The 18,732-nt window shown below is 41.1% G+C and overlaps 1 protein-coding gene across 1 annotated transcript in view; it reads right to left on the bottom strand.

Moving 5' to 3' along the window:
* The window catches only part of MCHR2 (melanin concentrating hormone receptor 2), a 1,458,776-nt gene that overhangs the window by 754,873 nt on the left and 685,171 nt on the right, over positions 1-18,732 (bottom strand). Inside the window, exon 4 of the mRNA XM_085609231.1 lies at positions 15,745-15,952. Within this exon, the coding sequence (XP_085465357.1) occupies positions 15,745-15,932 (188 nt within the window). The 5' untranslated portion in view covers positions 15,933-15,952. The remainder of the gene's footprint in view (positions 1-15,744; positions 15,953-18,732) is intronic.

Raw genomic sequence — 18,732 nt, 5'->3', positions numbered from 1 at the left:
GCGGGTACTGGTATGGGTCTGTGAATGGATAAGTGAGTGGATGTTTGGTTGTGTGCATGGGTGTGAGTGGTTCTGTGGAGTATGTCAGCAGTGATTTCATGTGAGAAGTCATCAGGGATATCACTCACAATGTAATGAATGATGTAATATGTGAGGTTACAAATCCTCAGGCAAATGAGCGCTCTGCCTGTTATATTGCACACATTTAATGCTAAAACAACAACACATTTAATACAATAATATGCTATTGCACTTCCAGTGTGTGAGTGGCTGTGTGAGAGCCTGTGTTGGTGTGTGAGTAGCTATATGTGAATGAGAGTGGCTGTGTAGGTGTATAAGTAGGTATGGGAGCGGGTGTGTGAGTAGGTGTGAGAGTGGATGTGTGGGTGTGTGAGTGGTTTGTGGGTCTTTGAGTGGGTGTGCGAGTGGATGTATGGGTGTGTGAGTGGGTATGCAAGTGGATATGTGGGTATGTAGGTGGCTTTGTGAGTGGGTGTGTGAGTGGCTCTATAAGCCTGTGAGTGGATGTGTGAGGGGCTGTGTGGATGTGTAAGTGGGTAAGTGAGCATGTGAATAGGCATGTGGGACTGTGAGTGGGTGTTTGTGTTTTTTTACTTGGGTCTGGATCAGTGGATCTGCTGGAATCCATGAGGTTTGGGCACTCAAATAAATGTTTTGGACACTTTCTTGCCCATGATAGGTCTTTCACAAACCCCAACCATACCATGGGGTCACTGTACCTCTACCCTGACCACCCCTTAAATCACATTTCCATTTTATTTTCTACCCAGGGAACTATGTCCCTGTGCACAAAATAGCAGCCACAACTTTCCTCTCAGGTTGCAGCCAGCCAATCACAGCATTCAGGTTTGGCACGTGGATCTGTGAATCTGCCCAGATCCTCGAAGGATCCATGGCAGATCTGCGTCTCTGGATATACATAATTCTTTTTATATCAATAACTCCAAAACTACTGAACAGATGTACACTCAATTACATAAAGCACTCTTTTTGGACCAAGATCTAGCCTTCTGCCAAATTTGGTGTAATTCCGTTCAGAGTTTTGGGCTGAAGTGTTGTCTAAAATCCCGATGGGACATTGCATGGGGAAAATGTATCATGGAACCCGCCCTTGTTTAGGCTCCCACTTAATGGATCACCCCAAAACTTTTGAACAGCAGCTGAAGTGATTGAATACTAGTTTTACAAATTTTGCGAAGATTCGTCAAACGGCGCCAAAGTTATTAGCAAATCAAATAACGCTTTTCCTATGGAAACTGGGTCCTTACTATAACTACCTACTGGCGACCGCTAGTAGGTAATATATGTGTTTAAATATATAATAAATATAAAACCAATATACAAACAATTTTAGAAAAGTATATTAATAATATGAAAAAGAATGTTAAAATGATGATAAAAAATGTATGTAAACAAAAACACATATAACACTGAATAAATATAACCAAATAAAAATGTAAATAAAACTAAAGTATAACATTATAATTTTATTTTTTAAATAATATAAGCATTTAAAAACACAACAAAATATATTTTAAAAATAACAATCAAAAATAAACAACAATAGCAAAAGTGCTGAACTTCTTGGAGTCATATTGACTAGTATAACTCCAATGTAAGCAAAAGTAGGAAAAGACTTGGTCGCTGCAAAAGTTGGATCTACTATTCCACTCAAGGCAATCAAAAGCAGGGGGTGTTACGTTTGTTATCCCCATGGCAATGTAAGCAAAAGCGGAGTAAGTGTTAGACTTGAAGGGGTTAGATTTACTATTCAAACTCCAACATAAGCAACAGTAGAAAAAGTGTTGGGCTTTGGAGGGGTTAGATTTAATATTCCCATTCCAATCTAAACAACATTAAGGAATGTTTTAGACTTTTGAGGGGTTACGAACAAAGGTAAGTATCCTATGCATGGGACACAGCTAAATGTCTACAACCCGGAAGCTGGCAGCGGAAGTATAAACTTGCAGTGGGGAACATTGAGTTAGCATGTGGATGACGAGCAGCCTGCATTCATAATGTCCCACGCAATGCTGGAGCCAAGACAAAACCAAACAAGAGATCGTCCTCAAGAGTGTCTTTACACAGAGACAAGTCCCGATACTCAATCGAAGAAAAAGCCCCAACCTACCCTCCCACCCACCCCTCCCATCTGCTCCACACCTGGAGTATTTCTAAGTTGTAACCAGTAAGCAGGCTCAAGGTTCTTCTGTCCCCGCTATTAATCTTCAGTCAATGGAGTGGCAGGCAAGAGGCGCAAAATCTGTAAGAGTCTGGGGCACGTTAGTTCCCTAAATTCTTTGGTGAGGATCGTGATAAAAGGAGCCCACAGGTCTTGATATGCATCCGCCTTGTTATCTGCCACCATTGAGAGGCGCTCCATCCCCAGCACCATCCACCACCTTCTAAGCCAAGCTTTATGGTCCGGAACCACCTCGGTGCCCCAGTGGGTGAGTAGCTCCAATCTTGCAGCATTAAGGGCTACGGCTAGCTGCCTCCCTCTCAAAGAACACAATGGAAATGTTAATGGGTTAGGGAGACCCTGTAACGTACAGGCAAGGAGGCGCGGGATGTCTGTCTGAAAGGCTTCATTAATGTCCTGTAGTATCGTGTTCCAGTGTCTCACCAATTTGGGACAGTGCCATAGTATGTGCACTAAAGAGCCTGTTTTCCCACAGCCACACCAGTAGTAAGCCGGCAAGAGTTGGACTTTAGAGGTGTTAGGCTTCCTATACTCATGGCCATTTAAGCACACAAGTGGGAAAGTATTAGACTCTGGAGAGATTAGATCTACTTTTCCCACTCAAATGTAAGTGGAAGCAGGGAAAGGGTAGGACTCTAGAATGGTTTGATATACCATTCCAATTCAGAATCATTTTAAGAAAAACATTTTAATACCGAACAACATAAAACTATTAAAACATATTTATAACAAAAATATATGCTTTATTAATAAATTACATGTAAAGTAATTTCTAAATAATAATAATACATACAAAATTATGCAAATAGAAAAAGACCATTTAAAATAAATACACATCCCCCCTTCTACTAAAAAAATACCAAACATGTAAGATAAATTGTGACTAAAACATTAATAGCTTGAAAATATCATTTAATTGAAAATATATCCCACTTATGTTAGGCTTTCCCCCAAAACGTATTCAATTGATTCTCTTTCTTTATGTCCATGTGACAATCATTCATCCAAGGATGATTTGCACATTGTTTTCTTTTGTAAATTTGACATAAATGAAAGGAATAGATATATTCTTCCTCTTATACACAAGCTAAGGATTAGACAATGCCGCACAGCACTTTACTATTTGCAGCAATTAACAAATCTCTTGGTATGCTTCTCTCTGGCCTCGTTCTTTTTATCCGCAATAAAGACAAGAAGATGTATTCTTTAGCTGAATTTTATAACTGCGATAACGCCCCATTTGACTAATTCCCATTTTACTTCCTTCTCTTTTTAACTGATTCATTTCTTGCATTGAACATGTTTTTTATTCATTTTAAATTGTATAATAACCTTGAGTCTTAATAGATGTCTTTTTAACTGTTATTGTTTTTTGTAGCATACTTTTTATGCCATTATTCCATTGGCGAAATAAAGTTATTATGACCTGAAAGAAATTATATTTAAAATATTTAAGTATAAAACGCATTTTATAAAGTTACTTATTGACAATTAATTCACAATGAATTAAATACAAGAACTTTCTTACACAATAATCAATTAGATAATTTACATAATTCATTACATTTTAAATAATAAATTAACATAAAACTAATTTTTAAAAACATCCATAATTTAGATAACATCCCTAGTCTTCTGTAGGCCCTATAGTCCACTATGAAATAATAAATCACTATTTAAATTATATAAAAATCAAATATATATTAAACATCACAACAGAAACATAGATTAAATAAATAACAGTTAATCATATAGACACTTTGCATATTTTATTACTGATTTAATATTAAACTAACATAAAAAAGTAAATACAAAAACTAAAATGTATAATTTGAATAACATCCCACCCTATCCCCCTACAAACCCTACAATCACTTCTAAATTATAGATTCCAAAGAAAATGTAAAACGGAATTAATTACACATTAAAATTTACCATTTGTATGAACAAAATTAAAACAACTATATCAATAATACGAATACCTTAAATTAATATAACTAAATATATTTAATACTTAACGAGCTCTAGTAAATACAACTATAATAAACTAAAGGATATTATATACAAAAATATTTTCAAAAACTAGATTATATATGTGAAAAAGATATTCTTACCATCTATATTCTGTTCCTTGACATTTTTGTATGGATAATATTTTTGACACAATATTCATGCAACTCAATATTTTGTAAACAATGGGGCTGATTTAGAGTTTGACGGCATACCCTCTCTGCCCAACTGGAGGTCCACCCATCTGATTTACTGTCAGATGGAGCTCAAGTATGTCGGTGGCAGAGCCTATTCCGACTCTTTCGCTGACATACTCCTCATGACAGCCTGATGGAGTAAGCCTTCAGAGGTTTGATCATTCAACTGCTTGTCTGAAGTAGAGTGGGCAGTCGAATGATCAATTTTTACTAACCATTACTGACAAAACGACCTTTGCGGTAAAGGACAATAAAAACCTTTAAATGACAGCCCTCACTCACCACAATGGGAGAAAACTCCCATGGTGCAAGTCTCATTGGTTTTTGGTTTTTCAAATACAATATCGCACTTTTGGATTTTGTTTCTGAGGAAACAAAAACAAGTTAAATATTTGGTTGCCCGTCGTGTTTGATAGAGCGGTCCTTCAGACTTTCACCGGTTTCACAGGAACTGCCTTTTTTGGACATCTTTAAATTTGGAGTACGGGTACACCGTTAGGTCAGAGGATGACAGAGTAAAATCTATGCTTTAAATTCTAAATCATATCATACCATACAAACATGTTTATGTTACTTTGATCTAACACTAATGCAGAATGTATTCAAACTTTAAATTATAAGGCTCTTATTTTGAGATTCTCAGAAATCCCATTGTTAGCCACAACCACACTTTCATTTGGAATCAGGTTCATTATTCATGAGGTTTAGAATTTTACATGGACACATTTATCAAATAAAACCTGCCTATTGAAAAAAGTCTAGAATACAATACAACTGAACAGAACCAAGAAATTTTTATGGAATAGAATACAATTGAACAGAAGCATATATTTTTATGGATGCTGACGATTCTTTACATTAAGCTTCTTCATAGAGTAGTGACAAGCACCTCCAGAACATGCTCTGAAGAACGTCCCACTAAAATCATTTATATAGTGGCCAGGACATTGCAGCATAGTTAGCATTGATCTGCTATTTGTTAACCAAAGATCGGTCTCGATCTCGAACTTTTAACCAACTTCAGTTCAAGCATTTCTCCGCCTTTTTTGTTGTTTTAAGTGTTATTCACTTTAATTGTTACTTTTGATATGTGATATATCATTTAAGCACTGCACCATTACGTTTCAGTCTTGTGTGTTGCTCTGGTTACTTGTTAAAATCATTTTTAAATTAATATTGGTTAATTATGATATGCATTAGTATGAAATTAATTCTGCAGTCATTGCTAACTTTGTCTCTTTCAATTATCAATCAGACATCAAATAATTTCCTAGTGATTAATTTCCTACAGCCCATACATTCTCGACTGCATTCAACTAAATCTCTGCAGAGTTTTGTTATTTGGACGCCATGTAATATTTCACTATTTAACAGTAGCAACAATAATGGTGATAATAGACTCCAAAACAGAAGGGACCAGATAAGCAGCAGCCAGGAGTAAGAACACTTTCCACGACCACATCAGCTATGCTGGCCCCCACCACCACATTGCATCTACAGTTTAAAGAACAGCAAGGGCCACAGCACTGATGGCAGTTCCCACCACTGCTGTGATAAAGGGGAAACCACAGCATTGACTACAACTGTGCACTCCACAAGAAAACAAAATGTGCACCCATTTGTACCCACAATAAAAGACCACATCTGCCATCCATTATGACCTGGATAACTGCAGCTGAAACATCTTTCAGCACAGTAGCAACCACCCACGGCAATATCTGCAGGGACCAAAGCAGCAACAACACCTGTTACCCTAGCAAAGACTACAAAGCAAACATATCTGCCATCATGATAGGGATAACATTAGCAACTACAGCTGTAACCCCACAAAAGGTCATAATTGGCAGAGATGAAAGAAGCAACAAAAGCTTTCACCACAGCAGCAGCAACATCTTCAAACAAAACTGGTGCAACAACAGGGACAACAGCAGGGGCCACTGCAAAGACTAAAATTAGCAATAACAAAATTGGCACCAGCAGTGACCACAGCAGTAATCAGAGCAGGGACAATAAAATTGACAACAGGTACCACAACTGAAGGAATTACAGCGGTAACTATAACCATAATTGTCACCACATCTGCCATCACAGCAGCCAACAGACACCAACCCCGGAGCAATAGCTGAAACAAGAGCAGCAATAGCTGTAACAATGGCAGACAAGACAGCTAGAAGCACAGCAATTATCTCAGCTGCATTATAGTAGGGAAAAAGCAGTGACCATTGCAGCGAACACAACTCTCTATGGTAGGGACCTGAACATTGCCTACACTTGTAACCACAGCAGGGAAAATTTAAGTTACAATAGTTGTCATAATATCAGGGGTAACAGCAGAAATAACAGCTATCACTACAACAGAGAAAGCAACAGCAGTTGCCCAAAAGCAGGGACTACAACTGTGATCACAGATGGAACCTCAGTACAACCAACATGATCAACCACATCTTCCACAAGAAGCAACAACAGCTGTCACAACAATACCCACAATAATTGTGATGACACCTACCACAGCAATAGCAACAATAGCTGCAACAGTAGATTTGAGCACAGCAGAGACCACAACATTGAAGAAAGCTTCAACAAGAACTGTGACTATAGCTGCCACCATGACAGAAAAATAGCTGACACCACAACTCAAACAGCAGGGGGCACAGCTGCCACCATGGCAGGGACATTGGCTGTGACAACAGCTTTCAACACAGTTGGAAAATAAGCAGCACTAACATCTGTGAGCTCATGTTACACCCATCAACCTTAGGGTGATCATTCCCCCACCTTTTTGCCTCTCATTTTTGCTGATTCTTTTTGTTGGACTTAGAACTCTGAGCCATTGTTCACTGCTTAACATAGGTTAAGCACATGTGCCTTTCCCCTAAAAATAAAGACATGGGTGTATAACTGATTGGCATATTTGTTGTACTGGTAAGTCCCTTCTAAAGTAGGATATTGTATGCCCAAACCACACTGAAAATGCTACTAGTGGGCCTCGAGTACTCTCTGTGACACCCACAGAACTAGTCTTTAAAACCTGTCTCAGGCCTGCCTCTGCAGGGTCTGTGCGTGCAGTTTACTGGCACTTTGTCATGGCATTTAAAACTACTCACCAAGACTTAAACTCCCCTTTTATTACATATAATTCATCCCTAAGGTAGGCCCTAAGTAACCCTAATGGCACGGTGCTACTTAAGTAAAAGGTAGGACATGTACCTATATGTTTAGTATGTCGTGGTAGTGACAAACAGCCTATTTCATGTTTCACTACTGTGAGGCCTACCCCTCTCACAGGCTAGCATTGTGAATTCCTTAATGTACTTTTAAGATGTCATTCCTGATCAGAGAGGAGTAGCTTTTTTCATGTTTTATATGTTTGTAATGGTAGTGATAAATCCTCCTTACTGGTGAAGTTGGATTGAACATTACTGTTTTAGAAATACCACTTTTGGAAAGTGGACTTTTCTCTCTACTTACTGCTTGTTGTGCCTGTCAGTCTGGGCTGAGTGACAACTACACTTTGTGCATTCCGTCTAGACAGTCACAAACACAAGAAGGGCTGGGTGTGATAGAGGACTCATCTGCATTCATTTGCATTCTGATAGCCTTCCTGGGCAGGAAGGGGGTGGGTGGCTCACACTTACATCTAATAGACCGTGTCCTGTTCTCGCTAAAGCAATTACTTACACTCCCAGGGTTAACCAAGCAGGTAGGACTGGGCTTGAGAGGGATCCTTGTGCACTTCAGAGAGTTATTTTGAAGTCACCACCTACATTAAAGGTCTTTTGGGTATAACTACTGTGTATCTGACCCCCTAAAATCAGACACTTGTGGATCTTGAACTGAACCTCTGTCAGAAGTACTGCTGAGCTGCTTGAAGGACTCAGTTGGACTGCTTTTCTGGAATTACTGCTTTTCGCTTGTTTCTCTGATGCTTGCTGCTCCCTGACTCAGCTGTGGGGCTTTCCCCAAACACACAGGTAGCACATAAGAAGAACCTAAGGCAATTCCTATAGGGTATCTGTCTTATAAGAATGTGCACCGACAGTCTATAGTTAGATTATCTCACATAAATACTGAGAACTACGAATTTACCCCATTCATTCCTCATTCCCCCCTGTTTAAATTCACGAACAATGGATTTGACAGAACAACTCTCCATATCTGAGACCCTGGGATTAGGGTACTCTGACGACATGGCAGCTTCAATCCTGGCAGGACCATCTCTACTACCTGATACAAGCATAAATCAAAGTCTAAATCAAGCCCAAAATTGGGACAAACTTAAAGAACTCAAACGAGCGCAAATGAAGATCCTCTTACATGGAGCAATCCTCACAGAATATTTGAGAGGAAACGCAGCACCAAGGGGACTTCTGGTAACCAATGCACCGAGAATCTTTCTGGATGACCAACTTTTTAAAAAAGAGTGGTCTCTGATCGCGTGGCTGTGCACCCGCGATTGGCTTATATTGATCATTAATACTGCAAAACGCCTATCAGTAGCCATTCTAGTCAAAATAAAAACAAGAGAGGATGCATTGATGACAGAAATAAAAATCACTCTATACCGAAAAAAACTAGAAGTGAATAAGGAAATTAATTAACACAAAGACTTCTTAATGCAAAGTAAGGTGAACAAACTACAGAAGGATTTGAAAAATTTGCGCACAAAAAGGTATACCCCTATACAAGAGAAGATTATGTGAATTAAGAGAAGACAGACTCTGGATCATCCTACCAAGGTGATACTAGCCACTCTGAGTCGGAGCAGGATGGTTGGTCCAGTGACGGGTCAGACAAGAGCTGGAGAGGGAAGCCTAGGAGACCAAGAAGAGGGAACTTTAATCAAGGTTACCAACACCCACAAATGTATCCCTGGCCAGGACCGTATGGACCAATGCCCTTTCATGGACCTCCACCTCCATTTCAAGGACCACAACATTTTCAGTCAGGACCTTTCTTCCAGCCAAATTTTAACCAGAATCGTTTTTTAGGACATGAAGGAAGGAGAGGGAGACGCGGCAGGAGAAACAATACAAACAAACAAGTTCAGTGGGAAGACAGCAACACCCCAATGAACACACGGAGTACATCGAAGGGTCCCAATGCAGGGACAAGCAACTAACGGGACTAGTGGTAAACCTCACAGATACCCCACTGACAAAAGAAGAAACAGATGTTCTGAATAAAGGGCTTGGATTTGTTTCTACTACCCCTCTGGACAAGTTCCAGATGAGATGCGAACTGAGCAAATTTTTCCATAAGATTCGAATTAAGACGTTCTTCATGGATAAAGAAAAACCCAATGAAGATCACACGCATACGCCTCTACTATTGAAATCTAATTTCTTCCCACCGACATCTATGATGCCACCCGAAGTAACGGCCTTCGAGGAGAGTGTTATAAAAGAGGTTGAAGAATTACCCAACAAACAAGACACATATTAAAACCTAAGTAAAAAGGAAAGAGAGGCCATGAAGAATCTCAGTACAAGAATGGATATCACAATCAAACCAGCAGATAAAGGCGGGGCAACTGTGATACAGAGTACCGCGGCTTATCGTACAGCATGTTTAAATCTCCTGGCTGATACCAAGTTTTATCAACCCCTCACTAGAGACCCCACAATACGTCTCAGAAAGAACATAAGCTCTATAACCACGGAAGCGCTCAAACAGGAATGGATAAACAAAAAAGAACATGCGTTTCTTAACTGTGAAGACCCCAAAACACCGGTCTTTTACACCATACCTAAAATACACAAGGGCAAGCTCTGGAAGACCTATTGTGTCTGGTATTGGGTCTCTTTTAGAACCCCTATCTAAATACACTGGCTGGTTTCTTCGACCACTAGTCACGCGTATTAGATCTTACTTACAGGACACTAAACATCTTCTCAATACCCTCCAAGACGTGGCATATAACCCAGAATGCAACAGATTAGTGTGTCTGGATGTAGAAGCTCTTTATACGAGCATCCCACAAGAGGAAAGCATCCAGACGATTGAAACGATTTTGAATAAGGAAGATTGGACCTGGGATGCCCCAGTGAATTGGGTCATTACCTTAATGCGCTTGGCACTCAAAGAAAATTTCTTTAGATTTGATGATCAGCTGTACTTACAAGTCCACGGTACATCAATGGGCAGTACATTCGCGCCTAGCATAGCGTGTTTGTATATGGGACAATTTGAAGATGAATATATATGGACCTCAAATCCATTTTTGAAAAACATAAAAAAATGGTGGCGCTATATAGACGATATTCTCGTCATATGGGATGGGGACGTGACTACATTGGGACAGTTTCACATATGGCTCAACCATCGAAACCCACATCTTAAGTTCACGATGACCCACAATGAAGACCACGTATCATTTCTAGACGTCACTATCAGTGCGAAGGATGGAGGCCTCGTCAGTTCCCTATACACCAAACCAACAGATAAAAATAGCTTGCTACATTTTAACAGTGCCCACCGGCGTGCACTGAGAGAGAATCTACCCGTGGGACAATTTCTACGTATACGTAGAAACTGTGCAGATCTAACTGAATACAAAGCTGAAGCAGAAATCGTGACAAAGAAATTGGAAGAAAGGTCCTACCCCAAGAGAATCATAGGGAAGGCAAAAAAACGATTCCGAAATACCCCACGGGAGGTTTTACTTGAGACACACCAGAAAGAGGAACCTGATACCCTTATTTGCGTAACAACTTTCAATGCGTCGTCTAATGATTTAAAAAAAATCATAAATAAAAGCTGGTCGGTACTGACCTCAAATAAACTGAACTTTGAAAAACCCATGTTCTCCTTCAGAAGGAACAGGAGCTTAAGAGATGCCCTCGTTCACACAGACCTACAAAAGATGAAAAACACATATCAAAGTACTCTTTGGAACCAACCACAAGTTATGGGCCACTATCCCTATGGATCCTGTGTGGCATGCGCATTCACGGAACTTACTAAAGAGATAGATCTGGGTATGCAACACAAGTGGGAACAAAGGTCTCACACCAATTGTAACTCAGACAAGGTTATCTATGAAATAAAATGCCCGTACCAATTGATGTGTATAGGGATGACAGGGAGAAAAGTTAAAGTATGTATAAACGAACACAGGAGCACAATCAGAAGGTCTATCACAGCAACTAGACTCACTGCACATTATGTAGAGAAAAAACACTCAGACAATGACCTATGGTGGTCTGTGATTGAAAAGGTTAAATGAGATTGCAATGTATCTAAAAAACTCTTAGAACGAGAACTGAGATGGGTCTACAGATTAAAAACACACATTACTGGTTTAAATGATTATATATTCCATGGAATCAATTAAATAGGAATAAATAAAATCTCCAGTGACCCACGTATCGCAGCTCTTTATCTGGAGTAGTTGGTATGTGGCCAATCTAAGCATATAAACACCCTAACCACGATTTCCGATATTTTCTACCACATATTATAGCATTAATATACACACGCAGATTCAATAAGAGTGAATGGTTTTTTATAAAAACCGGTTACGTTAATAACCCCCCTTTTTTATAATATATTCGGAACATGTGGCATAAAAACAACCCCAATCATTACTATGTGTATATGGCTTGGAATGACACCGGTCTTTTGAAATGGTATCTATGACCTGTAGGTATATACATTGGGGAATACTGAATACCCTTTCCTGATGACATTTAAACTATGTGAGGTTTTAACATCGCAAACCATAAATCCGAAGACAACTTATTAGGAAATACACGATATACATGCATCTGACTCAGGGCAGTGTTATTTATTCCCGATAGACAGACGGGATAATTCGTTACGACTCCTCAAGATCAGCCCCTTGTACGCGTAGGTCGGAAGTAAGATGTGGTGGGTGTATGAATTTAATAAATATCTGGAGGTATATACATAGAACTAAGGAATCCCGTTCTGTAAACAAACTACAGGAGTACGTGATACCCCGAACTACAACCCCCAGACTTCCGTAGGCAGCATACGCTAAGCACGTATATCCGCGAATGGGCGGGGCCACCAACCCCCGGAAGCAGACGGAAGCGTCTACCGAGGCTCCACACACGAGTTAAAAACCATGGCCCCGAACACAGCAGTGACTCCAAGCTGTGGAAACCACTACCGAACAGGTGTCTCTACGGGGCAGGACCCTTGGTGGCGTGAGTAATCTGAATGTGTGGTATGAATAACAGAGGTATGCGACTAAGACACAGATGAATAATGATCGTATTTATACATGTCTTTCCCTTTTCTCCTTTTTCCTATATATTTTTTATTTTTTGTCTCTCCCACAACTTGTTGGTCCCAACATTCGTGATGCAAACTCAACTTACAAAATATCAATTACGTGCATGTGGGTGTCCCAATCTTGATTTTTCGTGCTCTATGGACCTACAGAGTGTGACTACAGGGCTACCCTACGTATAGAGGTCCCACATGGGGTTCATCCTCTCCTTAATCGGGGTAAGCTATACTATATGTAAGATAACCATATGCAAGAGTATATTTTAACTGTGAAGGCTATGAGAATGAGTGAGGAATAGGCTTGTTTTAATCTCATGTTTATGTGTTTGTACGTCTGACTGGGTAGACTGACGTCTACAAATCACACACCAGAGAGTGTACGAAATTAGTATGAGGCAAATTACCGCCACCCATGTATTCACACGCTATGAAATGTGTGGCACTTATACGATGGGTGACGCTCTAATCACGCACACATTCTATTTGTGTTTCACGTATGATGATGTGAAAAAACAAAGGTATACACAAATATTTGATCTATGTTCATTATTAAGCAGGACATAACGCGCTATATACGTTGTTTGTCTTTTTTCTGCTCTTCACAGATGGAGTGAATACAACGAGAATCGTTTGACTTATAATAAGGAGCAGCTATCTGCCCTTACTGCATAGTAGTGTAGGGAATTACCCTTGTACTTTCTTAAACTCTCCAGGGGTCCCACGCCCTGAAGAAAATCCGTGCACCCTTTATGGGGCAGCAAGGACAGAAACATGTTGGCAATAGGGTCCTAGGACCATAATATCCCTAGAAACCCTTTATTTTTGTTTTTACTATCAGTGCCACACCCAAGAATAAAGGGAAACTGGGGTCTGACACCGATTCTTAATCTTTAACCCCCTGGCCAAATATCATCTCAATAAGAGCTCCCTGAAATAATGGTTGAGCCCACCCTGACTTATAGGCGTCGGGGTGTCCCAATGATGAATCATGACACCACTAGGGTGTGTGAGGGAATATAATAACAAAAGGACTTGCCTCCTTCCCCACACTTATGTGGTGTCACACACTTCAAATAGGGTATACCATCGTTCTATCAGTAGTAATTTGTTTCAGTTAGCTATACATATAGGTTGCTGACTGGTTAACCACAGGAGTACTTATAGTGACATAATCTGCTGGAAGGAGAGCTGGACTCTACCTTTACTCCAAATGATGACCAAGGGTTCCATGGCTTGCCTCCCGTTTGCTAGAACCTCATGGACACAAAGGCCTCCAATTTTGTTGGTGCTTTTGGACTCTTTCTGTACATCATACCCTTCCCTTGGGTGCCCCCCTCCAATCTCTGGGCCTCCAAAGTGAGTTCTGCCGCTGTTTTCATCACCTCCAGCTCCTGGGCCCCTGAAATCAATCTTTTAGGCTCTTCGTGACCGCAAACAGGTCCATTCACACTAGGATTGCGCCGGTCACTCAAAGTATCTATGGGAGCCGCCACAACATCATCTCCCCACACAGTATGCATCGCCGCCCACAACAGTGAAGCCCTGTCTGCCGTCTGCGATGCTCGGCTGACTCTTTTGACCAACAGAACTATTGCAAGTGATGCTCTACTTGCTCCTGGCGACCGTCTCCCCTGTGAACGGGGTTCTAGGCTTAGATTGAGAAGGTAAAACTTCAGCTGGACCTGTTTGGAACTGTACCGGGCCTGTACTCAATTGCGGCTAGACTGAATGTTGGATTTTCCCCAGTCTAGCGCAACTAAAGTAACCTTTTAGTACTATTGACGTCTAAGCACTATTTTTGATTTATTCTTTAAAAATTCATAACTCTGGATCTACTTATTGGATTTTTGTTGCTTAGGTCTTGTTTAATTCATGAAAATATAATATTGATTTGGAAACCTGTGTGAGCACAAGTTATCTTTTTAAGTGTCTAGCTTACAATGACTAGAGTGGCAGTTCCTTCCTGGCCTGGCTGCATACCTCAGCTAACCAGGAACCTGATTTCTAACAGCTCAGCAAGGAGCAGAGAATTGTCAACAGCCAAAAGCACCCTTTTAACCTCAAAAAGGGATACATCAACAACCATTGTCTTCAACCACAACATGAAAAACAGCAATGACCAAAGTTGTAACACTGGCAAACAACAGAGCTGCCATCATGGCTGGAAGAATAGCAGACGCACCAAATTAATCTACTGTAGGAATTAGAGCAACAATAGCAGCTGCCAAAACAGCAGAAAACACAGCAAGCTCCAACTGAAACTTCCACAATAGGTATTCCAATAGCAGAAGTAGTAGCTATCATAGTAGATCCAACATCAACTGCAAGCAAAGCAGTGAACACAGATTTAACAACAACAGGGCGCACACCTCAGTCATTATATTTGCCACCACGCCATGGACGTAAACAGTCACCACTGCGTTTTCCTTTTTCTATGTGTGCTTCAGAATGCAGCACACATAGAAAGAGGATAAGACGAGGAGAAATAAACATATTTCTCCTCATTACGTCCCACCTCGGGATGCATACGGATTAGGCGCTATCCCAAGTTTTTTTGACTCTGTAAATCTGGGGCAGCATCAAATTCCATGGGTGTTGCGTGGGTAACCCCACCGCAACGCCCATGTAACACCTCCCAGGTGTAGAGTAAGGTGGCACAGTGATTTGTGCAGCGTCGCCTTCCTCGTGATTTTTGAGGCCTTTAAAAGCCACGCAGGGTGACTTTGAGTGGCTTCATAAATCGAAATGAGAGCCCTGTGTTATGCAAGTACCACTTTATGTGCTACAAAAGTGACACAGGGCTCTCATAAATAAGCCCCCGCAGGTGCAGAAAACAGGTGCTTGGCCCTGCAGCAAAATTAACCATGACAGGGGCCCAAGTTAGGCTTCCAAAACCAAAATGACAAGCACTGTGCACCAAAAATATTGAATATCGTAGTTTAAGGACATACGCTACATACTCATTACACCAATATCAAACAAGGGGAAAAATCAAAGTATTGAGTTTAAATAAAGATTTTCAACTGACAGGTGTGGTCGTTTTGCCACGCCCCTTACCGTATTATTGTAACCAGAATCAGGATATTGCCGATCAATCCTGTCGAACAGATTATCCCAATCAAAGACGGGACAATGATGGTTTCAGCCGCGTTTATCACTTCGAAATCGTGGCCCAGGCTGCAGGACTTGTTGAATAAATCATGCGTGCAGTTCCGATGAAACATCTGGATGTCAGTCATCGTCATGGGCGGTTTTGTCCTTTACGCTGTAACGCAAAAACACAGGAACATCAATTATTTTATACCATCAGGTGTCCTGGAGTTATCAATCTTTTGCGGAAGCGTTATGGCGCACGTGCCTCCACAATGGCTTTCACAAACGTGTTTACAAATGTGGAAGGAGACGCAAGAGATGCATGATTTAAAACGTCTAATAGCATGTTTAGACTATCAGCCTCTCATGTACACTAGATATCACCAGGATCTAGAATGCCAACATGGCGCGTTAACATAAGACTTTAGGGCGGATTCAAGAATGTGCATGCAAGGCCGGCTTTAACAGTGGAGGCGCCCTGTGCGACAATGTTTGTTGGTGCCCCCCCCACCCCCCCATGACCACCTCCTCCATGGATTCCCTCACTAGCACCCTTTAACAGTGCCCCTCAAGTCTCCATAACCAATGGCCCTCAGATTCATTTAGTTTTATAGGACTACTCATACCAGTGTAAGGTGTCAGAGCCCTTTTCTATATTAGGATTTTGACTTAGAAACGACAAGTAACAGAAGGAGCTCTCTGACAGAAGCAGTAACCCACTGACCTATTTCCATTATATACACTTTGTTTTCTGCATGGTACACGTTCTTTGCAGCAGGCATTTTAACCCTGGCACTACCTTAGGATGAGTCAAAACTTCCACTACAAACCTCCGGTCTCTTCCCAGGAAGACCATAAATCACAGAAGTTATCTTGACATTTTAATTGATGCCTGCTAAATGCAGTAGGCCAAGTACGCTGCAGCAGGTGCTTTTAAAATGAGAATACACTTGCAAAATGTAGCACCCACCCAAAGTCAGCGCCCGGTGCGGTTGCACCGATCGCCCCCCCAGCCCCCCCCCCCCCAGAGCCGGCTCTGTGTGCGCGCATGGGCAAGGCACAGCTGTCTGCTTAAGTCGCATTCACAACTCATGATTTATTTTTTCCAAGTTTAGATAGCACAGCCCGGAAACAGTGAGCAGTTACTATCTCTTTGTTATTGAGCTATACTGTTCGCAGCTCATGCATTAACTCCGAGAAATTCTTTAAAAAAACAAGTTCTTTAGACTGTGCAACAACCTAAAAATAGACCCGTACCTGGGTCCTCCACTAGGGCACACCTTCATTTTATAGTTCAAGAACGTGCATGCTCAGTCCTAGGGCCTTATCAGGATTGTGCACTTGATTTATGTAGGCTTTTATGTGGTTGCACTGGCTGCAGTATGTTTTTGAAGCTAGGAACTTCTCCATGTTAGCAGTGTTTTAAGTGGTATTAAAAAGGTGAGGGGGTGGTTTGAGCAAATATGATAACTAGGTATCTTTTACAAGAGGCGTAGCCTATATAATAATAGGCGTCGTATAAAATGTGAACTAGAATGCCATAATTGATACAGCATGCTCTTGACCTGTGTTTGGGTGCCTTTATTTGTGTTTTTTCTGTTAGTGTATCCATCTACATCTCACTAAGAACACCTACACCATTAAATAAACCAAACCTCTTGGATTTACCAATGCTTATGATCTTGTATCATTTTTAATACTCGATAAATTAGGTAACAACTCAATCTCTTCACTTCACATCACTTTCCTCTCACTCTCCGCCTCTACACTAGTAACGCCCTTTTTCTCCACACATTTCATTTGAGGTCCTTCCATCATTTTATGTCTTAAATGTCATCACCCTCATCTCTCTATTGCTGTATTTCATCTCTCTCTCTCCTATTGCATGTTGTTCCTCTTGTCTTCTCAATCCCCTCTCACCTACATACTCAACCCCTGTATTGTATTCTCCTTTGCAGCTGTCCATATTTCTATGGATGTGTACCCTCTTGTTAGACCTGGCATTTTTGGTGTGGTTTTCCCCCTAACCTTGTGCCCTCAGACCTCCTGGTTTTGCTGACTTTGTTTTAGTTGACCTTAGGACTCTGCACACTCTACCACTGCTAACCAGTGCTAAAGTGTGTGTGCTGTTTCCTTAAAATGTATTAGATTGGCTTATATCCAACTGGCATATTTAATTTACTTGTAGGTCCCTAGTACAGTGGGTAACCTGTGCCAGGGCCTGTAAAACAAATGCTGCTAGTGGACCTGCAACACTAATTGTGCCACTTAAGTAGCACTTTAAACATGTCTCATGCCTTCAATTGCAGCAGTAGCAGCTGCTGTGAAAAAAAGGGGGGAGCGCAGAGCGCAGAGAGCAGCACGGAGGAGAAAAATAACAGCAACAAAAAAGCACTTTGTTGCTGGACGCCGCCTCGGTCCTCTTCTGCTTCTCACAACTCCTGGCAGGCTCCCAGTCTCCTTACAACAATCCAGACACTGCTCTCATGCTGGTAATACTTAGCATGAGAGCAGTGCCGGGATCTGTCTGAGTGGCCTGGTTGGCCGATCAGTAACGGCCTGGGAGCCTGTGCCTGTCTCCATCTGGCTGTGCAACACAGCTCGGGTGGAGAGATCTAAATGCGCATGTTGGTTTGGCCATCCTAAGACGGCTGGCCAAAAAGACATGCATATTTGCAGCAGTGTCACCACTCCTCCGCCCTTCTGCTGTCCATGAGGAGGGCCCGGCCATTGAATTGGCTCAGCAAGGAAAAATAAAATGATAATAACCTGTTTTATTATCAATTTATTTTTCCTTTTTTCATTGCTGAGAGCAGTGGGATGACGTTCCTCAACCTTAACAGAGAAGCGGCTGATGTATTGCTGCCTGTGTGTGTGGAGGTTAAAACTGCCATTTCGTCCTGGCAAAAATAACCTTTTGCCAGGTCAAAAACGTCCTTTTAAATACATATA

The sequence above is a fragment of the Triturus cristatus genome, chromosome 6 (assembly GCF_964204655.1).
Source record: "Triturus cristatus chromosome 6, aTriCri1.1, whole genome shotgun sequence".
Classification (NCBI taxonomy): Eukaryota; Metazoa; Chordata; class Amphibia; order Caudata; family Salamandridae; genus Triturus; species Triturus cristatus.
The sequence above is the reverse complement of the archived record's forward strand: the minus strand, read 5'-3'. Positions and strand labels throughout refer to the sequence as shown.